Below are 27,179 nucleotides of genomic sequence, written 5' to 3'. Positions count from 1 at the left end.
TTCAAAGTGAGCTTGAATGAGTGGGGGATGGAGAGCTGCTTCAGGTCTAAAAAACATCTATGCAAAAAGCATTTATTTATAAGCAACATTTTGCAAGTAAACCACACCTCCTTAAAATGCTGTGGGTGGAAAATTGTAAAACTTCTGTAATTTGTTCATGCTGAGGTTTAAGAGAGGTTGTTTAAATCTAGTGCTGACCTTCTTCCTACAACAGATCCACACTGACAGTCCTCTCTTCATGGATATTAAATACTAAATACTAAAAAGAAACCATCAAAGGAAAGTTCTGTAGAACTATTTAGCTTTATTAATTTTAATATAGACCTGATGTTGCCTGCACTGTAAGCTGTATTAGGTAAGAATAGTTGAACCAGAATAGAATTAAAATTAACATCTAATCAGGGAAAAATTAGGTTAGGAAGTGAGCATCTGATACCTGTAATATCTGAACCCCAGTTGGTCCAGAAATGACAGAGAGTGTCTGGGATGTGGAGGAGGAGGCTCATAACCTGGATAATATTAGAATCAGTTATAAAGAGGGCTGAATAACCAGGTTACTCTATGTATCATGTCAACATAATATCCCAAATATGATCCAAATACTTTATTCACCTCTAGATTAGCTTTGATGATCAGAACTTAATGTGTCCTGGATGTTAACATCCAGCATGCTAATGATAAGTGGAAAAGGGTTCACAGGTTCAAACACTAAATTATCATCTTTGTCATATCTTCACTCCTTCTTCTCCTGAGTGTGCTATCTAAAAAAGCCAGGATTCCCAGAAGGGCCATGATAAAAAATTCCAAGAGTTTACCATGACCTCCCATAACTCAAAATAAATCAAACTGCTTTCAAGATCTAAAAATGTTATTCCTTTCTGGTTTATTAATGATGTTTATCAGCTGAGAAGAGTTCTGAAGGGGTAAACAGTCGGGTTGAGTTGGGAGTGAAGTAAGTCATCTACAAAGCAGCCTGTAATGCAATGAACGTGTGAAACAAGTTGTAAAATGTATTGTGATATATTCCTGTAAACAGAACCTAATCAAGCTGTAAAAATATCTCCTAAGATGTTGGATAAAGTATGCATACATACGCGGTGCTTGAATTTCCATAAATAGGACAATGCATAGAGAAGGCTTATGGAGATTGCTGATCTGATTGTGATATGATATGTATATAGCAACAATCTTTCCCAATGTTTGGGTTTACACACATCCTGTGGTTTGCCTTTGTTTCCTCTGTCTTAAATCCAATCCAGCCGCAGGGCAAGTTGAAAACATACATTATTACCTGTCTCTCTGCTCATTTATTGCCACAGACAGACAGATTTGATTTGTCAGATATTTGTCAGAAACAGACACAACACAACAATGCTTAGATCAAAACTGTGTCTGTGCATTTATCAGACAAAAAGGGGAGCAAAGCAGATGAGTTGTGAGCTGACTTTTTACTGGATATTACCTCATGACTCTATTTATTCCTTTTCCTTTCCTTCACATCCTCCTCTCTCTGATAGCTGGATGTGAGGGCTGAAGAGACAGGGACAGGGACTGGGAATGGAACTGGAGCTGAGGCTGGGGCTAATTAAATTTTCCAGGCACCACTGGCAGGCATGTTGCTCTTCTAGCAGGGCTATTAACTTAGTTCTGCCCATTACCGTTCTCCCCCTCCTCCTCCTCCCTCCTGTCCTTCTCCTGCTCGCCCCTTATGCCGTCCATCACACCAATAGTAGTAAAGGAAGAGGGGAGACAGTTTCGAAAAAAGGGAGAGGGCATGCATGTGAAGAAGAAGAGGTCTCAGTAAGTGGACTCACTCTACTGCTTGCCAGTATATATATATATATATATATATATGTGTGTGTGTGTGTGTGTGTGTGTGTGAGGCTGAGGTTGATCCCCAGAAAGCAGTTAATGAAATGAGGTAGGAAGGCTAGGCAAAGGATGTTGGAGGAGGACCTCAAGTATGATGCCCTTCTCGGAAATTAATTCTCTATCCTCTTGAACATCATAAGGACCATGTCCATGAGTATGAGTCACACCTCTGTGTATACATGCGTTCTATGTAGCATCACACCAAGAGGAGCATAATATAAATGGCTGCAACTGTTGAAACTGATCTACTGGGCCAAAATTGTTCTGTTGTTCTGTTGAGTTGCCTCGAACATGATGGATACAATGCTGTTTGTTTGATTATATATTGATTGAAAATTCATTGACCAGTGCTACACTAGTTTTCTATGGGAAGGCTTTGATTTGTTTCTCCATCTCACAATTACACTACTACAGTACTGTATAGTAATCATTGTCTTTTATTGTCCTTCAGTGTCCCTGCAACTCTGCAGTTCCCCTCAGCTCTAGAGCGTTTTAAAGTCTTTCAGCTGGTTGTTTTTATTTTCCGGCAAGCAACTGTATTGTTATGATTCCTTCTAACCACTCTTATCATCGTTTACAGCCAAAGCAGGCAGCTGTTTTCAGTGAAACAGCTCTAATAAACCCACTGTATGGTACCTGCCCCGCACAAAACAGTAGCAAAGTTAGCAACTAACTGATGAACATACAGGAACACCTAGCATTTAAAAAAAATCTGGTATTTCCTTCAGGAGTTGGTGGAGACCAAAACAGAACAACAAAGAGAGTGAATATTGTAGTTATGTTTGCCAGGTGGCCAGAAACACGACTCCAAATGAATGCAAATGTTGTTCTGTCTGATGGAAAAAAACAACTTTATACTTTATTAGGTAATAATATAACAATGGTGTTTTTACAACTTGTTGAGTGGCTGCCAAGTGGTCAAAAAATAAATGAATGCAGGTTTAAGAGAATTTTTATTAAGTTAGTAATTAAAGTCATTTAAAAACACTGAATGTTATTACTGAGCCCCCTGGTGTTAAAACTGAGAAATGTTTTAGGTGCTATAGAACAAAACTTCCACTAAATATTACATTACACACAAAAAATCCCAGACAACCTTGGCTCAGACTTTCAAATGTGTCTAGACATCATTGCTGCTCTAGCTTAAAGGCCTGCCAATTCGCCCTACTGTATGCCTTTTTCACTCAAATGACAAAGCAAGCACCTGCCTCACTGTCAGTCCACAAAACCCAGACAGCTCCTGCAGGAGAAACAGCAGACAAATCTGCTTAATAATCTACATTTCCAGAGTGGGACTTGCTGGAGGGCACAAACAGCCCAGAGCCTACCGGGAGGGAAAAGTGAATTACTCTGAATGGTACAAAGCTCTAAAAATATGAACGACCGGTCTGTCTGTCTTGTGTGTTGGAAAATAAAACCACTTCCACGTCACCCATTTCCCCCCGGCAGAAAACAGAGCTCTCTGTGGTTTTACAGGGACAGCACACACTCCAACAGCAAACTCTTAAAACACATGGACTAAGAAAATGGGCCTATATTTAAAACCCTCCAATTATATTTAATTGTAGAAAAACACGGCCAGTTCTAGCCACATGGGCTGAGGCTGTAAGCTGAGCTTGCATTGTGACTGGCCTGTTTTCACTGGGGCCAGAACACTGGCGATGGAAAACTAAAGCTTGAGACATACAGAGAGAGAGGGAGAGCGATAGAGAGAGAGAGAGAGAGAGAGAGAGAGAGAGAGAGAGAGAGACAGAGAGAGAGAGAGAGAGACAGAGAGAGAGACAGAGAGAGAGAGAGAGAGAGAGAAAAACAGCCAGAGAGAGAAAATCAGCACGAGTGTAGATAATGAATGAAGGAGAGAATAAATTAGATTGAGCGAGGGAGGGCGGATAATGAGTGAGAGAGAAAGAGGAGAAAAAATAAAAAAAAGCCTCCCCCGATTCTGTCCTCCTTGTCTTGTGGTGCAGGGTTATTTTTAGCTACGATTGGGAGCAACACGGTGCTGTAAAGGCAATCATTTCTGCTGCGGCACAGTCATCGCTCACCGCGACATCTCTGTAACAGAAAACACACATACGCACACACACACACACTTATGCATGTATGCACACTACAGTTCAACAAGCAAGTATTTTTAAGAATGAGTATCCCTGCCAATACCTTTGAATTGCAGCTGTCAATAGTAATTGTATTGATATTCACTATTTAGAGCCACAGCCACACATCCTGACAAAATGATATCCAGCTAGAGAACATTCACAGCTTCCCAAACCCAACTTTGAAAACAATCGTCCTTCCCTAAACTCTAAATTATCTAAAAAGTAACCCCATTTACATCTTGGGGTGGTATATATACTGTATTTTACACTTCACAAAGGTCAAGTATCTCACTTTACAGCGGTTCTCATTTTTCACACGAAAACAAAAGCCCAATCTCAGATGGCAAAGAGTGCATACCAGCCAAAGTGTGTCAGGTCAAACCATTCATGTTGGGGATTAGCTGAGCACTTGGAAGGACACACACACACACACACACACACACACTATAGTATATTCCCCAGTTGACATTCACAGGTCAAGGAGAAGAAACTCTATCATGGCGTCACAATCGATACTTTCCTCTGCAGCTCCTCTTATTTAAACATATTTTATTACAACATAGAGCAAATAGTTGCTTTACTAAAATCAATATTTACATGCCATCTGTTTTTCCATGTAGAATCTGTCCAGTGTTGATTTTGCTCACAGAACTGTATAATAAGGCGGAAGTGATCAAATATCACATTGTGTTCCATATTGTGACTCTTAACTGACCCTTGTTACCTTTTACTGAGAGTATATGTCTCTACAACCAGCTAATGAGCTCATTAATGTCTGCTACTCTTTTAACGAGTGGTAAAGAGAGACATCTCCAAGATAACTCACTGAAAACGTGTCTTCACTGGAATTAAAAGAATGACTAATTATAGCTTTGAAAGCTTTGTTATCTCCCTTCACTATACTGTAGCATATATGTAGGAAGTTACACAATCCAATGCTAATTCAGCAAGTATTACTGTATATCTACCCATATGGGCTGCCTGGAACATAAATGAATCAAATTATGTAAGGTGTCTAAGATGAGAAAATAACACTTCAACTTTAATATGAGCAATATTGTGAAAATTGCTTCAAAAAATAGTCACACACAGAAGTAAATCTGCTTCTTAACGTATGATTCACAGTTCTGAATTACTGTGCAGAGTGTGGGATTCTGGCCACTAACTTAGTATACTGTATTCCTGTGTGGAATAGATAAGTGATGGGGAGTGTGCAGCCAGTGATTGGAAAGGACTGGCATATATTTAGGTAGTATCAGCTTAAAAGGCTTCAAAGCAGCACTTTCATACTTACTATACATAAAAGAGAGTTGAGAGTAATTAGACAGACAGAAACTACTACAGTCCGTGTAGAACACAGCCAACAGGCTTAGCTGCAGCTATGCAGGTGTTTTCGGCTAATATAAGAAACCTTTACCTATGGCAAGGCAATTGTACACGATGTCTTACTTGATTAATCTAAATTAGCAAATGTACTAAATGTTTTGCTTAATGCAATACTGTCATTTCATCATGACACCATTCAAGCGAAAGGCAATAAGCACCACAGAGAATTTCAACAGATTTTGTTCCTCCTAGATTCACTTATAGTCCGTTATATTGTGACAAAAAGCCTTAAGACAATCACCTGCTTGCATTATTTTAACATGATGTTACAAAATGGATCACACATGAATTAAATAGGTAGTTTTGTTGTCTGATTACAACTATTAGTAGTACTGATTTAATATAGAAAAATGATTTTGTTAGTGTTTCTGGTGTCATTTTGGTGGATTATTCTGCTCCAACCTCATCACATTATCTTGTGTAGGGCTGCTAATTATAATTTTTATTATCCAATAATCTGCCTATTATCGTCTTGAATAATCAGTCAGAAAATGTGTGAAAATGGTGAAAAGAATAACAATTTCCTGAAGCCCAAGCTGAAGTATTCAAATTATTTGTTATGTCTGATCAAACCAAAAGATACTCATCATACAATCATAGGACAAAAAATAAAGATATTGACATTTGAGAAGCTGGAACCCAGGTATTTTTGGCATTGAATTTTACAGTCGATCAGCTAATCATCGATCAATTAATCATTTCAGCTCTAATCTTGTGTTTCTACTATTGCCTTTAACATGATAATGTTAATTCTTACCAGTGATGAGCTCGCGAACCTCCATGTCATTGGTCTTCCTCAGCAGGCGGATGAGGGCTGGGATGCCATCACAGTTCTTGATGGCCACCTTGTTGTCATTGTCCTTGCCGTAGGAGATGTTGCGCAGGGCACCACAAGCCTTACGGTGGACTTCAGATTTAGGGTGGTCCAGGAGCCCCACCAGAACAGGAATCCCCTTCAGCTGACGCACATCCTTCTTGATTTTGTCGTTTTCATAGCACAGGTGCTGCAGGTAGGCGGCAGCGTTGGACTTGACGGGGTCGATTGGGTGGCCCAACATGGCAATGACCTCAGGAAGGTCTGGGTCACGCCAGCGTGGGTCCTTGCGGATGCTGTCAATGGAGGGTGAACGCCGGCCACCCATGCGGTCCAGACTGGCCATGCTGCCCCTCTCCGGCTGGGCCAGCGGCGCTGAATACATGCCATGGATGTAAGGGTGGCGCTCATCAATCAGCTCTGCCTCAATGGGGTCGTCTGGGTACGCTCTGGAAGACACGCAGAGAGAGGACAGTGAGGACGAGAGAGATGGACGAGGTAAATGGGGGGTGACTCAACCAGATTTGTCTGAGAGAGAAATTAGGCAGCCGGGGGAAAGACTCTGAGAGAAGCCAAGTGAGATGGGAGCCCCTGACTAATGAGGAGAGAAGGGAAAGCAAAGGACAGGGTGAGTGAGAGGTGAAAAGATGTAGGCGATGGAGAGGAGAAACGAAGGAGAGCAAGTTGGAGAGAGGAGGAAAGACGTAGTGATCTGCAGTTCGGATCTGTTATTAACAGATCTGTCAGGCGGTGGCAATTCTCTACAAAGAGAGTGATACAGTAAGCAAGATTCTCCTTATTACTCCTCACTGTCAGGTGGTAGCCACAAACATGTCAGACTTCAACAAACATAAAGTCTAAGTGATTGAGGGACAGAAAATGATTGCACAAAGAAAACCAGGCAGTTCTCAGACAGACAGAGACAAAGGCAGCACCAAAGACAAAGCTTTGAAGGAAAGCCTTTTTTTTTCAGCAAGCCACCATATATAGTAGAGAATGCATTTGATGTATTTTTCCGCTGGGAACAAAGAAAAGAGCTGTGCTGACCCCCTATGGAGCACTATAAGCCCAACGATGCTCCTTTTGCTCACAGTGCAGAAGACTAGCATACAGTTGCTAAAAATGCATTAACCTTATTAGCATTATTACTTTTAGGGCTGGACACTTATGCAGTATTGGGCTCTACTCACTATCTATGACAAAAATAAGTGCTGTCTTCTGGGGGAGGAAGAAGGGAGTTGCCTTTTGAGGGTCCTTCAACCAATCTCTGTTTCCCAAGCCTATCAAGTCTATGATCTACACATGGTTCTCTAGGGCAGGGATTCCCAACCTATTTAGATCGGGGCCACTTAAAATAAATCAAAGTCTGCCTGGGACCCCTTGTCACATGTTACATAGTCTACGAGTTAAAGGAAAGATGACTTATTTTATTTTATTTGAATAACTTTTAGAGGCTTGAGGAGCTCAAATACTGCAATTCATAATAAATAAAGCAAAAAAAAGAAGAAAGCTTGCAAAAAAAACAATTTTGTGTGTAAACAATATGTTTTTGTTATTCTATCCTGTCCAATCATCTTGAAACCCCTTGGATAAATCCAGCAACACCTTGTGGAGGTCCCGATCCCCAGGTTGGGAACCACTGATCTAGGGTAAGCAATTCCAAAGGCAGCCGAATCAATTCTTTATAGGAAGATGGACAAAAATATACGCACTCAATTCCAGTGACAGATCATTTGTTGGTGGGGTGCAGGCTACAAATTTTACTTGAGGCTCTTTAATCACAGGAACAATTTTTCATTTTTAGGGCCAATTCCAAGGATGGAGTCGTGGGAGTCACATTTTACACGAGTTGCATGTGAACAAAATATTTTTGAAACTTGAAATTCTTCTCCCACTGTGTTGCCTTAAATGTCTGGTGAATGTGTGGTAGGGAAAAGTTATGACATGGGGAGAGGAATGTAATTAGGGTTGTGTACTTATGCGCAGCCTTTATCATCCCCCCCTCCCACCCCGCAGCCCGAGACTTGTTTATCCTCATTACATAATGCAGCTGGTCTCCTCTCACCATCCTTGATGTATGGTGGTTGGTGGTGCAACAAAATGGTGGCCAACGCTGGTGGTTGGTACAAAATTCCACAACGAGCTCTAATTTTAATGAGTTTTATGTTAATTATGTTTTTACAGTTCTTCCCAGACATGCTGGGGAAGGGGGGGGAAGGGGCTCAGCGTGCCATCCTCGCCTCGGCTCTGGTGTGTTCCTCTGTTGATTTTTCTTTTACAGAAGCCTCACAGTAACATATTGGCTTTTATGGCACGACTTTGTGCATTTTACTACCGGAGAAATCGATAGTAGATGAAGTGGGTGAAAAACTCCTGCCCGAGCATTGTAACGAGATACTAAATCCCCTATTCAGATGGATGGAAAGAGGATTAATAGAGATGGAGTGAGACTCCACCGCAAGCACGGCCCTGCGTCCAAATGCTGCAAGCAACGTGAACCAAGTTCAAAGAACCGGAGTGCTGAATGGTTGTGGCAAACGTTGCGGGACACGGTTTAGGTGTCATGCCCACATGTCAAGAACAGCTGTGACTGTCTGATGTCTTTTCAAACAGGTGTTCCTCAAAAGCTGCAAATGAAGCAGCTAAACTTAGCTTGCGAAGATCTAGTGTATCATAACTGTTTATTCCTCCTTTTAAAAGTAGTTTTTTTTTTCCAGCTGGTGGAACATGTTAGAGAGCCACAAACCTCTATAGGCAGCCTGTAACCACAGTATGGAAGGAGGTGCCAATCAAGAGCCTGATTACAGCACATCATTTGAAGAAAGACTGCTGCTCTGAGGTTTGGCGAAAACACTAAGCAGCATGTCAGACTGCATGGAAAAAGAGTGAAAAATGCTTCCTTGCGTACACCCCAATTTAAACACACACTCACATACTCAGAGGTCATCATCCAGCTTTCGATTGCTGTGGGATATTGGACATGACAAAGCAACGGGAGGAAGGAGTAACCCTCCTTAAGAAAGGCCACTACACAATCTCAGCATCATCACTGTCGCCCAGACCTGAATACATAACCACAAATCTCTTTCACATACAGTATCTCTCTTTCTCTGTGACTTTCTCTCTCATTATCTGTCACACTATGTTTCTCGCACACTTTCCACACACAGATAAGATATACAGTTGTGCAGATTGTGGCTCATTTAGATCTGGGCTGATGCGGCGGGGCTTTTGGTAAAGCAGGCGTCGCACGGCTGAGTGATGGGAATGTCAGGATTTGCATTTAAATTGGCGCCATTGTGTGTACAGGGAGGGGTGTATTCATAGGATGTGAAAGGGCTCTCTGCCGCCAGACGCGATGCTCCGAGCGTGATTACAGCAGATCACTCTCCTCATGTTAATCGAGCTGCTAAATGTCCGGGCTATTTGTGTGTATCTGTGTGCTTTTCTACAGATACACGCAGTGTGCTCGTTTGTTCAAAGAGACAAAGAAGAGAAGAGAAGATAAACAGATACAGTAGATACGAGATGTATGCATGTCCAGAAACTTCAGCACTCATTTATTCAGCTGGACTTTGTCACATCCTTGCTATTCTTCCTTTCCTTCATCTTCTGTCAATTACTTTCATCATCCTTCAATTGTTGCCTTGCCTGACCCTCGTCTTCCGCAGGCCCATAAAAGGAGATGAACTGAAAAGGATTAGAGACTCGGAAGAAGATGTTTGCTTCTCATATGTACACATAACATCTCTGCAGCGTTTAGGAGCTTTTCACTGACTGTCCCCGCCGAGCAGAACGCTCATTTTGAATTATGGGCAATAATTGTTTTATGATGCACAAGAGTCTTTGTGGGACAGAGAAGAAAGCAGAGAAAAAAAAACAGCAAAGCTGGAGTGTTTATGTCCTGCCACTTTATTTCTCAGGATGTTTTGATGGCATTATCCACCGCCACCACTGCTTGATTTCATTGATTTAAAAGGAGAATAAAAACGCTCAGAAGTTTCTCCTTTAATTTAGAGGATGGTTCTGAGAAACCTCAAACATGACAGAGGGGAAGTATAATATTAAACAGAGTATTTGGCTCTCAGTGAAATCCTCTTGGCAGGATGGAGGAGGAGGAGGAGGAGGAGGAGGAGGAGGAGGAGGAGGAGGGGGGGTCCTGGCCGGCTAGTGACAGATCACTTCCACGGGCCATTCCCTACAGACATCACTGGATTAAAATGAGAGAACCCCTGCTCTCAATTAAGGGATGTGCATGTGTGTGTTTGTGTGTGTGTTTATCCGTCTGTGTGTGTGTGTGTGGCGACCCCTGGATACAGGCGGGCAGGTGCAGCTGCGCGGGTCACCCAAGGAGAGATGAGCCATTAGAGATTGGCTTAAAGACGCCCCTGTAGTCTGGCAGAGTTCAAAAGCAGCTATTAATCACGCTGGCATGAGGACACACACACACACACACATACGCAGAATAGTGCTCATGGACACACATACTGACACACACATAAACAATGGGTAGGGGTGGGGGGGAAAGGCAGTAAGATGCATTCACGTCCAGGCAGCAGGGGGGCAGGAGAGACAGACACATAGGTTATCTGCAAAATCTGTGCAGTGATAAACGGTAAAGAGATGCCCTTCCTTCCCTTAGACGCTACATTCTTGCTGCCTTTGAGCAAGCAACCTTTAGACTATAAAAGGTAAATAATAACACTTTCCAAAGCAAAGTTTAAAAGTGCTTCAAGTAAAATCTAAACTGAACGATGACAGAACTCCATAAAACAGAGAGATGACAAAAGTAGAAATTGTCCAGGCACATAGATAAAAGTTTCAGTTAAAACAGATGTGACAAAAATAAAAGCCAACACTCTACACTATCCAACAACAAAGACAAACTTTTATTTCACTGCAATTTCACGTATGATTCTTTTTTTCTAAATCTGCCTTAATTCAGCATTAAAAACATTTGTTTTGATCACATTCTGCCATCTCAATCAACCTTTTCTAAATTCACACATCACAGTTTAGATACCGAAAAACTACTGAGCTAGTGAACTAGTGCTACTCTGGCCTCCACATGCCTATTACAGTATATTGGAACAATGTTGACAGTGAAATCCAGGACAGTGAGGCATGCTCACACATCCAAAGAACTCTGGCAAGAAATCGTACATCAACATTCCATTCACACACTACCACGCTGGACTCTGCGGTGACAAAATTAGTGCTCGGCGCCGATGCGGGAAGCCGTTTTAGTGCTAAACATCTTCATTTTTGTCGGCGCATAATTGAGGGCTTGCAATGCAATGATAAGCTGTAATTAAACCGCTTTAATTCCCAGATTCATTACAGCGCTTTGGAGTCACCGTTCCCTTCTTGGAAGAACACTAATCGCAGTGTGAGTGCACAGGAGAGCCTGGGCACTCTGGGAGGGCTGATTCTCACCGTTCCTTGGAGAAAAAAGAAGAAAAAAAAAGAAGAGAGAAACGCGTATAGTATACTGATGTTTTGGTGATGTGACATTAGCTGATGTGAGTGCAAGAGAAATGAAGGAAAGAAGAAAAAAGGAAATGTTTGGGATCTGTTTTATCCTGCAATTAGCCAGGCAGTAGTCAGTGGAGTGCCTTCAAATACGTGTGTGTGTTTATGTTTGGGCATTCACATGTGTGGCTGTCAGTGTGTGCATGTGTGTGTGTGTGTGTCTGAAGGGGTGTATGTGGCTGTTAGGGGTGTGTTGTGACACATGTAAGGCAAGCTACAAATTGCCTGTCACAGCATGCGCCTCTCACTAGGCGGATGGGGGAGTGACTCATTTTCTGAAGATGTGGATTTTTATTGAGCGCGTGAGAGTGTGTGTGTGTGTGTGTGTGTGTGTATGTGTGTGTGAGAGATACCGTGCACGTAAGTGTCAGAGCAAAGTCAAAAGTGTGTAAAGACAGAGAGTCTGATTAGGCATCTGCTCTTTCGTGCCTCGTGCACATAAATGCAGGAGCTTTTAAATCCAGCTACTTGCATATGCATGAGTGTGTGTACATAAGCTTAATTAAGAAGGGTCTAAAAGCAAAGCTCATGTGCTGTCAAGGAGCTGACATACCTGGATTCTGCATCACCTTTGAACATGACGAAAAAAAAAACAAAAAAAAAACCACACACTCTTTTGTGTCTTGCTCCTTCCTGCGTCTCAACCTCCTCAGCTCTATTCCTTTAGATCTGGCTTCAGGCCCAAACATTTTGCCCTCAGATTGGACGAAAAGTGCAGAGAACTTGAAAAATATCCATCTGCTACAGATCACTGCTCAAAAAGAAGTCTTTAAAACGCACTTCCCGTGTTCCTGCACCAAGTCAACTTCAAAACCCTTCTTCAATTTACTTCAGGGTGGACATTTTTTTCTGGGCTCCCCTTTAGGCGGCAATGAAATGCTTGGAAGCTATTAGGAGACAAGAGTCCATTTTGGGATCTTATTGTTGAAGGCTAACAGGGTTTTTTTCTTCACGGTGGAGCCAGGGGTTATACTGCTCTCTACAAAGGTTGCTCTAAAACCACAAGGCTTTGAGAGATAACTGACAAAAGCCTCCCGTCCTCTAACTCTCTCCCTCCCCTATCCCTCCCCTCCCTCGTCACATCTCCAATCATTCCCACCTCTTTACCTCTGATACAAATACATGTTCGCTATCCATTTGCAGGAAAATGGCAATCAAAGACTCGCTTTTCCTCGCTTCCTTTCTCAAGCAAGTTGCTCAAGAAGAGGAGACATCTGTTTACTTGCACACGGTGTAATGTAGTCTTTTTTATGGTGAGAACAAGGCAAGTATTCCTTATTCTCTCTCATCTTAACAGGCCTGATCTCCTCTGGTGTCAAGGCAAAGTCTGTGCTCATGCATATGAACGAGAACTCACTGTCCAACGTAAAAAGAAAAACATGTATACTGTATGAACTTGTACACCTTCATAAAACTATTATTTCCTGCATGCTCCAGCAGGCTGAATCCCTCAGACTAAACACAATCTGTCAGGTTTTTAAGTATCAACTTCGGGTAATGATGTATAAAAACAACTATTATACTGATGTATGTGTGTAATATCTTTGCTCTGGGGTAGAATAACAGACCACCTGTTTAAAAGTAAGCTTCCACCTTATTCAGTTTTTTGCATTTATCCTCACCTGACTCGGGGTCCGTCACGAAGAGGTTCCCGGTGGGTGCGACCCCGGTTGGCCCCCTGTAGGGTGCGTCGGTTGGCAGTGGAGTAGTCGGGCTCAAGCTCGTAGGGCTCCTCCTCCTCAGGGCCCAAGCTGCGGCGATCATCCTCCAGGCCATATGGCTCGGCCTGGAAGCGCTCTGGCTGTGAGCGGTTCAGATCCACAGTGCTGCTACCCATAGGCACCTGGGGCTGGGCCACATGGCCATAGTCATCCTTGCGAATAGGCAGCGTGTAGCTGTTCTCCGGTCGGTAGCTGTTGGGCAGGTAGGGGTAGCGGGGCGGCCGGAAGTTGACACCGCGTGACAGGCTGCCGTAGTTGTCTGTCAGATCGGCGTAGCCATCGTGCAGACCGTAGTGGCGAACGTACTGGCTCTCGGGTGTCTCACCGTAGGAATCATTGTAGGAGTTGTTGTAGGAGCGTGTCAAGGTGGAGGTCGCTTGGGGTGTGATGAAGCGGTCACCTCCATTCTTCAAGTAGCGCCGGTCGATGGAGTCGGTGTAGTTGCCCAGTGGGGACGAACCCTCAGGCAGGGGCAAGCCATCCGGGCCGAGGGGCACCTGTCGCACTGTCCGTGTGGTCACCGTCTTCACCATCTTAGTCACCTGCAGAGGAGTACAGGCATACCTGATGTTAAAGTGAACCTGATGTTTGCATCCACTTGACATGATGTAGTCATCTTCAAACTTCACACAAAGAAAACCATACTGCCCACTAAATGCAGACATTTGCTTCTTTTAGCTGCCTAAATAAGGGCACTGCATCGGAACGCTTCTCAGTGAAAGAGACCGACAAATAACCAAGATAAGTAAATGTTAACTTTGTGTCCAGATTAAAACATACATGCATTTGTGTTATTTCAATCTTATTAACTTTTTGGTGTTAGTTTTATTCATTTTTTTCAATCTGTGCAACTAATTAATTCATTGTAAGACATGTATGTTTCATTTTAAAGTGTTTTTGATGCTGAAGCTGGTTGGGGGATGATTTTCTGATCATGAATCAATAATTAAAATTCAACTATACTATACATATGCACTGGCTATAGTCAGGGAGAAACCTCCGCTGCCCTGGGGTTGGATACTAACTGATCAGTAGTTCATTCTAAAGCCAGTTATTGACACATGGGTGTTACCTTAAAGTATAAAGTGCAAAAAGTCAGTGCACATGCTATGATAATCTGTTCTGAGACAAGCACTAGCAACCAAATCTAAACCCACGAAGTTGCATATACAAAGTAACTGTCTTGCTCTACTGAGTCTCCGGGATTTTGCTGTAACAGAGCCATCTTGAAGTGCTACAGCTCCACTGGAGCTTGAATCCTTTATGTCCCCAGAGAGCAGGGCAGCACCACATTCTGTAGCTCCAGAGCTGGAGGACTGTGACAACCAGACCTGCATGTATCTATCTCTCACATTGAGTTCATCCCATAGCTAAATAACTCGACTTCCTCTTCTGTCTCTGAGGCTGTCTGACTGGGGAATTAGAGACAGCAGCACCCACCCTTTCCTCGCTCCCTGTGCTCGCTGCCCATACAAAACCAATTTGCTGCCCAGTGAATTCTACTGTGGCCAATAATTGGCTATTTTGTCCGCAGCTATAAATTCATCTTCAAAATTAATGAGGTTGATGAAAATTAATCGTCATCTGCAGGGGTGCAGGTCTGATGCAACTCATGATGTGCCTGACAAGGTGTTGCAGAGAGGTTCATTCCCACTTGACAAGCTTAGACCAACAGCCTGAATTTCTTGAGAAACGCTCCGCTCATTCCCGCATCTGATTGGTTTAATTTTCAACACTGGCCCTCTTAATTGTTATATGCTTTCTTTATTTTCACATCAATGCCATAATTTTGATTTTAATCAGGAGCAAGCAAAGGCATGTAACAACATCAAGAAACCACAATATCGGTTGTTCAACGCTTGCATCCTCATTAACTTGATTGAAACAAATAGGAATCTTCACTGGCCTTGTTTCTTGATCACACCCTGAATGTGAGCTACATAACAAAACCTATTTCAGGAACACCAAGGTTCATTTCCATGTTGAGAGTAATTACTGAGTAATTTACGATTGTTTCTGTTGCCATTCTGCCTTGCGCAGTTAAAAATAAAGAGCTAATTTGCTTGATTCACATCAGCTAAAGCATATGTATGACCTTGAAATAATAAGCTCACTTCCATCCTCTTGATTCAGGGTGCTAGGCTCTGACAGAACCCACACAAGGTTTTTCTGGTGTTCATACCATTAGCCCTGATGCTAAATCTTGGCCTCAAGGGTGCTACACAGGCCAGGGCTGAATGTCATGCACTGCATAAAGAGATTAGGTCGGCATAATAAATGCAATTTATTAAATCATATTTCTATTCTATTTTTTGATACTCTTTATAGATTTTCTTGACAGATATGGATTCACAAGGGAACCCAAGCCCATATGATTTTATCCATATCTGGTAATTTCATCACATTTCATTCATCATTGTTTTTTTTTACTTTTTACTTTTATTCTATTCCAGCTGTCTGAGCTGAGAGAGGAGCACGGTGAATGCTACAGCTTCCCAGCCTTGACATGCCCAGCTGCCTTGTACTAACACAGCTTTTTAGGCGATTTGCAAGTGCTGCAAAGGGAGCCATCACACAGGTTTCAAACACTCTTTTTGATGTACGCTCAAGTTCACAAGGCGTTAAACCGTCACGCAAGGGGAAACGAGGGGAGGCGAGGGATCTGCGTTTCAGAGGAGCCTCTGAAATGTGCTGAAGCGGGGTAAATACGGCTGAAAGAGAATTGCTAAAATGGTGGAGAGTGTTGTGAAAATGTGTTTATGTGCACATGTATATAGACTGTAGATTTGTATGTGTGTGTACTTGTATGGAGATTCACAGCTGCACTGAAAGGCATTCAAAACAACCACGGGCAGTTAGACACAGGCTTTAACTGTTTACCAAACTGTTAAAAATGGATGGAAAGCCAGCAGGCGTCAAACTGTCCACTTTACGACACTGTAAGAGGCTTCACAACCTCTGCAGCATTCACTTTATTGAGCGCTTAAGTGGACATGGTGGCTGTGGGGTTAGTGGGGAGGATGAGGTAGTAATTCAGGTTTTTAAGAAGCCTGTGACTCATTTTCAGCCCATCTAGTTTAAGTAAGCCTAAGCGGCTAAATGTGGGCCTCTTTAAAATGTGACGACAGAGAAACAGGGAGGCAGTCGGGGGAGGTGGGTGGGGGGTGACACAGCACAACCAAAATCACACAGGGTTCGGCGTTCTTTACTGGCTCTGTCTCTGGTACTGTCTCATAAGGGGAGGGGGTCAACATGTGGACCGGGGTGGGGGTCCTGGTGGCAGGCCGGGACTCCACCATCAAGTTGTCAGTCACCATCACTGGGAGGTAGGTGCGGCGGGTGATGGTTTTGACCACTTTGGTCACCTAGAGTTGGAGGAATGGGTGGGTTGAGCTCTCAGCAAACTGCATTAGATTACACACAGCATGGCTATACATGAACCCTGTTGTTTTAGCTCTGTAATGACTAATGACACAGCCTTGCACACCTTTAAGCTACATGTACCTGTATGCAATATGAGAAAGGATCAAATGTGTCTTGCTGTGTTTCAGTAACTATTTATTAAAACTGCTTGCAAAAAAACGTTATTGAAGTCGAGTCTGTCTCAAAGAGAGTAAGGCACTCAAACGGAAAAAAGTATCTGGGTCATTCTGTGTCAAATCAGAAAAGGTTGTTGCAGCACCGTCTCAGATTTTGTTTAAACCTTGTCTGCATCATGAATGGGTCCAAAAATCAAGGCCTGTCAAATATTTCTGTTATACATGTATACATATGTATCCTATGTTTTCATATTTTTTCAGCCCATGATATTATTTCATTTTTTTAGCCTCAAAAACATCTTATCTGGTAAGCCATGTTTGGGCATTAATATCTTGACAAGTATTGTTCCTAGCCTCACTAACTTTGTAGGATGGAGGACAAACATGAGAGAAGAATCTGCTTCTACATTATGGATGTTTTTTTCCTTGAGTTAAAACAATGCCTTTAACTATGTGCATTTATCTATGAAGGTAACATGGAAGGACACTGGCACTTTGTACACTAAATGACCATACATTGAGCTATTTCCACATACATTTTCATGTTCCTACTAGTTACCCCACATACCATTTTGGTCCTATGAAAATGACCAAAATTTGTTACCACACTTTGTTTTATTCATAACATCTTCATCTTCAACTTTATATTGGCAAACTCTGAACAAAATCTAAGACGGTGTTGCAACCACTTCCCTGGATTCTGTCTGATTTGACACAGAATGACCCATCTGTTTATTCTGTTTTGTTCTACAGCGACGCTTTTGACACATTTTTCACAATAGCTGCACCTGAAGAAACTAACATTTGGCATTTTTCTGAAAAAGCTAATAACTAACTCCTACCTACTCAGAGTCGGCTCCCTGGCGTTTGCGGGATAGTGAAAGTGTGGTTATTTGTTTGTGTGGTCTGCCTCAACTCTCATTAGCTCATATCCAGAGGAAAGAGGAGGAATGCTGCTTTTATTGGTCCAACTGAGCTCTTCCTCCAACATGACTGGTGTTTCATTCAGAGAGTCTGCCAGGAGGAAACGAGGGCTGGATGATGGCCAAAGGAAAGCATGGCATGCTGGGACAGGAGGACGGACGTGGAAGCCCATCTAATTGAGCGCATACATGTGTTCTCACTCATACGCACACGCGTTTGGGGTCCGTGCCAATTCACTTTGAGTTGAATTGATTGAAAGCATAAATAGAACAAGTAGTTAATCTGCTATTGAAAGGCCATTCAAAAGCTTCCACTTCCTACATGAACTGAATTTGTCAGCTGAAACTTACCCTGACCCTCCTGCACAAACACACATAAAACTGCACATCACCTTGACTTCACTGGCATTGTCTCATAAAGCTTCATCTCAGTGCCAATTTTATCTGTTCCTTTCCTAGTATGGCATCTACTAATACTGCTGATACTAAATCAGCTGGAAACGTGTTTACCACTGAAAAAACTTTTTTGCCTGCAAATCAGGAAGATGGGAGATGCTTCTGTGTTTCATCTTCCAGCAGTCAGATGGGGGATAACCATCAAGGGAAAAGAGTGCGTTAACATTAGACAGTATGGCGAGACTTTGGTTCAAAAGAACAGAGCACATAAATAAAAATGTGAGTCTCTGCGAAATGATAAGAAAGATAGAAAGAGAGAGAGAGAAGTGGAAAAACAACACATGAAAGTGAGTGTGAGAGGGGAGGTACAGAGAGGAGAAAGAGAAAGAGGGAAAGTGGGGAAGACATGTGGAAGGGTTTCTTTGTGTAAACTCTCGGCTAGGTCTGGATCCGTTTGCCACCACAGAGCCACTGGCTTCCAGAAGTTCACCCTGAACATTAATCTGCTTTTCACCTCAAAGTGACTTCTAGAAAATACTGGATCCCTCCTCCCAGTGGGGTGGTGGGCCCTTTTAAAAAAGGCGTCCTTGCTTTTCCCTTCCTCAGCAGCAAAGCCTTTGATTAGTGTGATGTTTGTATGCATCATCCCTAAGAAGTTCTGAGTGTGAATACATAAAATTATGTGAGTGTGTGTGGCCACTCCCCTCGTAGTAAATAGGCTGGAGGGCAATGGGCACTCCCCGATGAGGGATTAGACCAAGCTTTTTAATTACAGTTTCACAGTCTCCAGAGTAGGATCGACACACAGCACTCTCCACTCCTCTGGAAGCCTACAGCAGCAGCAGTTGAGTGTAGTTGTGTTTACATCCCAAGCAAAATGTCTGAAAATGTTGAAGTGAAAGAGAAGAGCTTTCCAACCCCCACATCACTTCTAAAATGTCATAGATTCCCTGTATTTTGTCAAATGCAAATCTGGTGGGGATTCTGGTGGGAATTCTTCTTCGTGCACAGAGATGTGATGCTTCCAAACTTAGATGAGAAATGCAGACTGCCTTCCAGAAAGCACCGAAGACGCTTGCACTGGAAACTCTTCAAAACTCCAACCAGGAACCAAGAAAAATGTATTCTGGTAAGAGCAGTGTGCAGATTACTGACACCATGATTTCGCAACTTTGGGGTATTTAAAATGGTAGAAAACCATTTGAGGAGCCAATTTGCTTTCTTAGTGCTGCTTTACGTGTATACAGATAACCATGGGGATTCTGATTACCAACAAAAATAAAAAATCTCATATCACAACATGTATAATGTGTTATTGGTGCTGAGCAGTGGTATTTTGTACCTCCTATAACGTCATGAGGTATTTTGTAAAGTAATTTATAAGAGAAAGAGAAACAAGGAGAGACAGAGAGAGGACCATGCAAAAGAAACAGAAAATAAGAGTTTCGTCCCAGGAGGTGGAAGCAGCAAGCAGTGAATTTAGAACAGTGTATTTTAGAGTATAGACTTGAGCATTATTTGGCTTGTGACAATGCAGACTGTGTTGCACACTGCTGCTGTAGCCTAAATGGGCACACATGAAATGGTGGCGTGGTGGGTATAAAAGCTATACTGGTATAAAAGTGCACTCACCTTCACGTTAGTTGACACATCCTTACAGAGAAACAACAGAGCACAGTAGAGGACGAATCAACAAAAGAGCACAAAACTAGGAGAACACCAGGGGAGTTGACTCATAATAACACAATAATCAAAGAAATAAAGCCATGAGAGGAAGATGAAACCACTTAGGGCTGGAGGATTATGGGATTTAGAGTTCTTAAGGATGGAAGTCTGAGAGTGGAGGTACAGTACCATGCTGTTTGGAAGCAGTAATCCATAACCGTAATTTGAAGCAATATTGAAATGGATCAAAAAGACTTTCTGGTTTTTTCCAGCTATGAGCTCAATGGGATCCCTGTGCTATGACAATGCAACTGCTCTGAGGTGTGCTGCTCAGGTGTGATAGCAGGTACCAGGTTGAATATCAGCTCCATACACTAGGTATATAGAACATCAGCTTTAGCTGCAGGTCACAGTTAACTGTCTAAGTCTGTCTTTTGGTTAGCATCCCAAAGATAAACACTTTTTAACAGCCAACAGTGTCTAACATTATAACGATAACAAAAATTTTTGTTAATCAACACTCTAAAAATACAGTTTGTTTGGGAATCAACAAATGTACATATTATTTATCACATTTCCATCACTCATCTTGCAGGATTTTTGCCCCCTCTGTTGCAACGCTGTAGCTAAGCTGAGCACCTTTGGTCTTACCTTGGTTTCTGTGCGCCGTGTGGTGCCATCATCAGAGGTGACCACCGAGACGTGGGAGGTGGGGGTTCCTGGGTCTTCCTCTATGGTGACCGTCTCCTCCACCATCTCCTGTGGCTCCTGCATCATGGCCAGGGATGTGGCGTTACTGGGGCTCTGCTCCTGCATAGATAGACAAGTTAGGCAATCAGGGGTTAATGACAGATTTTAATACTTAGTCGTTAAGACAGCGTGGAGAGAAACAGTACAATATCCAGGTAATCTTCCATTAGATATATGACAAAATCAAACTTTAATAAGGCTATTGCAGCAACAAATGATATTACAATCCAGCAGAGACGAACAGAGAATGAATAAGAACATTGCAAATGAAAGGTATTAAATATAATGCCAGCTGCGATTTGCAATGCGACACTCGAGCATCAAGTAGAGGAATGGAAAGTGTGAAACACAGTACATGAATAATAATGTATGAAAAATAACAGCATAAAAATATATTGAGATGAAGACATGAATGAAAAGTGTCTATGAGGTGATAATATGCAAATGTGACATACATGCAGAATGATGATCCTTGTGTTGTTTTGTTTTTTTCTGATTAAATATTATATGTATTATTATTTCATGAAGTCCTACTAATCAAAAAAAAAGGACAAAAGCATTTCTGGGACTCCATGTCCAGATACTGTAAGGGTCAGTGAGTTGTCCCTAAATGCAGCATTCCCAAAGGTTGTTTCCAGACAGTTGGTATTGGACAATTCTGCAAAACCGCTATGGTTCAACTGAAGGTTACTTGATTATGGTGAGAGAGAAATCATGACCATGGTTAAAAAAAGAAGACAATCCAAATCTCTGGTGTGAAAATACATATTACATGTCTTTCCACCACAGTGTCCACCACAGTCGTACTTGCCACTATGTTGCGGGTGCACTGCCTCCAGCATTTGTTCTGAAATTTGGCACTGAACATATACTTTGTGCTGATGAATCCACCAATATGAATGTAATTCCTTGTGAGAGTAGGTTGCTCCACAGAACATACAGCAGCACTTGAAATCTGCAAGCACACAAACTCTGGATAATGCCTATACAGCATACAAGAGGAAAACTGTAAAGATATAGTTTTCTACTTTGTTCCTAGTCCTGACAGTCCATGATTTATTTGGCCCTGATATTATATCCAAACACTGCAGTGCATTGTAGCTGGTAACTCCTCACCTCTTGAGACTTCAAATTGAGTTAAAGCTTCTTTCAAGGCAAGAAAAAGCCTGGAGGACTGTGTTTGATTCATATTTCATTGGGAGGCCATGTATTTGAAGAAAAAGTGTCCATGGGCTATGGATGAAAGTGAGTATGGAGCCCTCATACCCCACCTGACCCTGTGTGAGTGCGTGAGAAAAATGCGCTTCCCTCTGCATTTACTGCTGATGGAAAACGATATGAAGTCACTGGTCAGAGCAGCAACGCCCTGGCATGGGCCGCTGCTGTGCATAAGTGTGACAAAATTACAGTTCTCGTGATGGGGAGGGGAAGGAAGGCATTTGAAGCAATCATTAGTAACCAAAACAGCACAAAGCCAAGAGAGGGAGAGGAAGTCAAAAGTAATGCAGGGGGCGGAGAAGGGAAGAGTTGGAATAGGACGGTGTAGTGGAAACTACAGGAAAAAGAGGGAGCAGGGAATTGTATACTCATACTCCAGATAGCTGTAACTGATCTTAAGAAAGGAATGTTAACCTTTTTACAGAATGCTTGAAATGCCATTTTTATTGTATACACTGGGGGTGTAATGGTACACAAAATTCACAGTTCTGTATGTACCTCGGTTTTGGGGTCACAGTTTGGTATGATTATGGTACTGCAGAAAAAAAAGAAAAAATCCAAAACATCCAACAATGGCTCATCAGCCAAAACTATTACTGAAATAGTTTCGTTTTGCTGCAGTGGAAAAGGAAAACAACCTTTCTGTTTCCTGCAAGGAGTCAGGACACCTTTTGACAGCTATTTTATGCTAATTTATGGTCTAACTGTATACAAAGTAGTTGAAACTAGCTCCACCTCCAGCAACTACAAAAATCTGCTGCTTACACACTGATGCTGTCATAAGGCTGGGCGATAAAATGTTCTTGATACCGGATCACAATAAAATTTCTGTTGATAACTGATAAACTTTGGACATTTTTTACTCAATATGGATAGCTCTATCAGCCTATCACACAGCAGAAATAAACACGACAACAGCCATTCAGTCTGAAGTTTTTGGCCTAGCATACACACCCATTTCCTACCGCAGCCAACAATGCTATGCTAGTGCTATCATTAGCAGGGCTATGACCATCTGGAGGGCCCGCCACATTTAAAGTAACGTTAGCCGAAAAAAGCTGCTAACTTACGGACACATTTCTCTAGTAGAAACATCCTGTCTGCAACTGCGGGACACTCATCGCACGCCATTGTTTTAACGAGGCTGCTTTGACTGCGAATGCACAAAGCTAATTGCTAAACTAGGCTGAGTTTGAAGCTAGTTAACACCAACTCATTTATATTCAAAATGCAGTTTTTTAACTTTGATCCCTATTTATATTACACCAAAGATAAAAAGGTAAAAGCTATGAAAAACAAACAAACAACAAAAAATCTCCAGCAGTGGTCCTGCCACTAACGATTAGCAAAGTCACCTCACGTAAAAAACGGTAAGAACAACTGAACCAAGCTGACTATTTTTGTCCGACCAATTATACCAAGCTGCAGGGAGATAGAATGAAGGCCGAGGAGAGAGCGCGAGGAAAAGTTGTAGTGTTGTTCTCTACACACTATGAGCAGTGCCTTATGGAGGAAGACCGCTTGTTTTCCTCACATCTTTGAAGACGCTTAACAAGTGAACAGTTCTTCATTGATTAGCCAACTCCTTTCAGGCTTCAAAGCCACACACAGTCCTCATTGATCTGCAGTCCTTCTTGCTGATCAGTCAAAAGTTTGCACTGTTAATGTTGTGGATCTCTTCTCCTAATCCCACAACCCACCAGGCTCTATGTCCCTCCTGAACAAAAAGCCTGGGCTATTGTATTTGGGTGTATGCATATATTCCTTAAAGAAAATGAAAACTTTCTCTAGGTACCTATTCCACTCTATACAATAATTTAGAGTCAATTAGCATCCTGAACTGAGCAGAGTTAGGTCATTACACTTGGAGAAAGTTTCTGGAGTCCCATTATTGGGGTTAATGACTGAGAAGGCTATCTGCTGCATAGAAAGAGACACATTTATTTACACTCAACCATTGCTGAGTTGAGGAAAAGACATTTTTTACAACTGACATTCAGGCTAAACAGCATGGTTCTGCTAGGAAGGGCCCTCTAATGGTATTCAGAAAAAGTCAGTGCTGATTGGTTGCCTCCAATCAACATCCTTGCTCTGTTCAATTAAAAATGTGAATTACCTTCCTGACTTTGTGCCCAGTGCTGAAAACAACAATGGGTAATACCTTATTTGCAGAGTCTTTGTGTGAGCGTATACAGTAATAATTTAAAAATGTTTTTTAATGCCACATAGAATTTGATTTAAGATCAGTTCAACAACTAAAATACAGTAAGGTCTTGGTCAGACCCAAAAATGCAAAGCTCACTAAAAAAGGCCAGGAGTGGCTGATTACACATGGTTTTCCCAGATCTTTTGTCATTTATTGGTTGCCCATTGCAATTTGACAGTACGTCTGTGATGCATCTTTGTTCAAGTCCAGCTACTCTACAAAAAAACAAACGCTGCAAGTTGCATTCATCCACTTAAATACATGAAAGTGTATGTTTTCACCGACATGTGACTTGTATGAACATCCCTTAAAGAAATAAACTAAACGTTGCTAAAGAAGGATAATAGTTAATAAGTCATTCAATTCTGATAAGTGACTCATGCAGTAAATGTGCGTGTGTACCAAGTTGAATGCATGGCATGATATTGCTTTTCTTCTTCTGTACAGGATGCGATCTGGCCAAATTAATTGCATTTCTATGACGCTTCCTTCCTTTGAAGGCTCATTGGATGAACCCAGAGGAGAGGCTGTCGAAACAGGAATACTGTAATAAAAGCAGCACCTACACTGGTTTAAAACACATAGTGCTTGGCAAAGCATTGGACAGAGAGGAGGGGAGGGATCCTTAGAGGCTTGCTGACAAACTGGCTTCTTGATCCAAGCTTAATGTGGTGCCTCTCGTTCACTTTCCTTGCTCTCTCCCTTTCGTCTCTGCTCACACTAAGTGAGAGAGTAGAGTTGAACTCAACATTACAGCCGCTAAATAAATGATTAAAAGCCGTCTGGCCATGGGCTAGCACGGCTGTCTGCTGGTCCCGGGGGATACAAGGCTGATTCTGAGTTGAGGAGACTCAGGAAAGCATACCCTTTAGTCAAGGGCGGGATAAGTGGAGCACAGTGAGTTAATGGCTGATCTCAGCGAGATGGATGATAAAGTGGCAGAGGGGTTTGAGAGAGATAGTGATAAGGGAGGGGGAGGAAGCTTGAAGACATGCAAATCTTGTTAAAATGGTTTGTATTAGACAGCAGAGTATTGGTAGCCTCAAGGTTAGATAAGTGAGCTTATGATCAGACAGTTGCAGGCTAAAATTCTCCAATCAGCTGAATCAGAAAAACAAGGGGGAGACTCGCTCCTCTCAGCTACTCAAGGATGCCTTGAGCAGTGCATCTAAACATACCTGCTTCCCCAGAACAACTTTGGCTGCACAGAACAGCACTTCATGAAAATCTGAAAGCGCCAGTAAAAGTCAAACTTGGATGAAGAGGATAAAAACATATTAAAAGCACCTGGGAAAAAAAACAAAAGCTTTTATAAAGCTGAGCTAGCCTCTATGTTCCAAGTTCATCAGGAGAAAAAAAACACACCTTAGGGTTCCTTAGCCTAAGTAAATAACAAAGTGACAAGAACGTTTGTCTCCTTGCCTAGCTTAAAAAGCCTTGCCAAGAGCTGAACCCCACTTCTGATGAGGAGAAAAGAGCTTGTGAGAGCTTTGCCAGTTAAATCACTTCTGTTCAGCTAGTGGTAGCGGAGAGGCTGAGGCGTTAAACAGACAGGGATTTGGCTCTGAAGAAGGCCTGAGGATTTGTCCAACCTGCACTTTATTCAGTCCAGTGTGGTTGGCTTTGAGTCAGAGTAAAAGGGAGAGGGCTGTTTTGGCGGATAATGAAACTTCACCTTTCTCATATGATGCCTAGACAGAGAAGACTATTACACGGTTAACTCCTGAATGGATGAGGATTGGGGTGTCTGTAGTACAAGATAAACCAAAGTTTGTTTATTGGCCTGTATGTGTATGAATTTTAGAGCTGCTGTTGCTACAAATTATACATTAAAGCATTGCGTAGACTGAGAAGACACTGAAGAACTCATGCTCTTGCACAACTCAGCAACGTCCAACACGATCAATGCCTCCAAAAAGCAATACCCTTGACAAGAGCCCTTGAGCAATCTCCTGTGGAGTATATTTCATTACAATAGATCACGCGGCGACGTATGGCTCCTTAAACGCGACTAATCTGAACCGTAATGGATTGCTGTGCTGAGAAAAGAAAAGGCGGAGGAGGAGGAGGAATACAAAGGCAGGAGATGAAGTGATACAGCGGTGTCAATTAGCAGCAGCTTGCTATCTGCCATCAATCCACACTCATTCATCATCTGTGTTCAATAAGCTGCTCAGTGTTGTCTGAGGATGGAGAGATAGAGTAAAATGATGGAAAAGGAGAAAGCGTAAGCAGATAAGGGGCTTTCATTCCCCCAGGACAGAATCACAACAAGGAAACTTCAGTGAAAGTAGAGAATGAGTCATCTCTGCAGAAAATGTGCAAGGTGTATTGTACTGGTACAAATACTTTTTTATAGTAGTAGTAGTCATACCAAAAATAGAGACATGCAGAATACATACGTTATTAGAGATGGGTATCACACTTAAACTTTTCTGACTTTTTTAAAAACATATTATTTAAGGAAAGTTCTTTATCTCAGTGGTACTTAAAGTGGGGTCCGGGGATACCCAGAGGTCCTTGAGGGAGTTCTAGAGGGTCCACAGTAAAAAGGGGATATAATTTATTTTCACTACAATTCCATCCATAAGTAACATGATGACAGACTGTATGACTATTTTGGTCATAGGTTTCATACACTTTCTGTAATAAAACATCTAAAAGCAAAAATCTTATCAGATGGGGGACTCTGGGACAAAATCTTATCAAATAGGGGTCCATGGTCTAATTTGTGTCAGTTTAGGGGTCCTTGACATGAAAACGTTTGAGAACCACTGCTTTATCTGACACACTGATCAATTAGACATATTTTGTTCAATGAAAAAAAGGTTCAAACATTTCGATTTTATTGAAAAACATTCTTCTGGTATCAGTGCCAAAATTAATAGGGTTTTTCCACTAGCCTGGGTTGGTTCGATTTGCCAAGCCAAGCCAAGCCAAGTCTCTGTGTTCAGTTCTCACTACTTTTGTAGCTCCTAACTTAATTTTTGAAGTTTAGTTTCTCTCCTGTGTTTTTGTTTGTACTTTCAGATATCTGCCTTATTTTACTGTTCCCTGG

At 42.1% G+C, this 27,179-nt stretch overlaps 1 protein-coding gene across 3 annotated transcripts in view; it reads right to left on the bottom strand.

The window, feature by feature from the left end:
* arvcfb (ARVCF delta catenin family member b) overlaps positions 1–27,179 on the bottom strand; it is a 238,434-nt gene that overhangs the window by 64,082 nt on the left and 147,173 nt on the right. For all 3 annotated transcript variants that reach the window (XM_042422420.1, XM_042422419.1, XM_042422421.1), the window contains 4 exons: positions 20,599–20,757; positions 19,915–19,935; positions 13,326–13,966; positions 6,115–6,620 (listed from right to left, as the gene is read on the bottom strand). In XM_042422420.1, coding sequence (XP_042278354.1) covers positions 6,115–6,620; positions 13,326–13,966; positions 19,915–19,935; positions 20,599–20,724 — 1,294 coding nt within the window. In that variant the 5' untranslated portion in view covers positions 20,725–20,757. The remainder of the gene's footprint in view (positions 1–6,114; positions 6,621–13,325; positions 13,967–19,914; positions 19,936–20,598; positions 20,758–27,179) is intronic.

Source organism: Thunnus maccoyii, chromosome 9 (assembly GCF_910596095.1).
Source record: "Thunnus maccoyii chromosome 9, fThuMac1.1, whole genome shotgun sequence".
NCBI classification, from domain to species: Eukaryota; Metazoa; Chordata; class Actinopteri; order Scombriformes; family Scombridae; genus Thunnus; species Thunnus maccoyii.
Note: the sequence above shows the minus strand (reverse complement) of the source record. Positions and strands in the feature narration are given on the sequence as shown.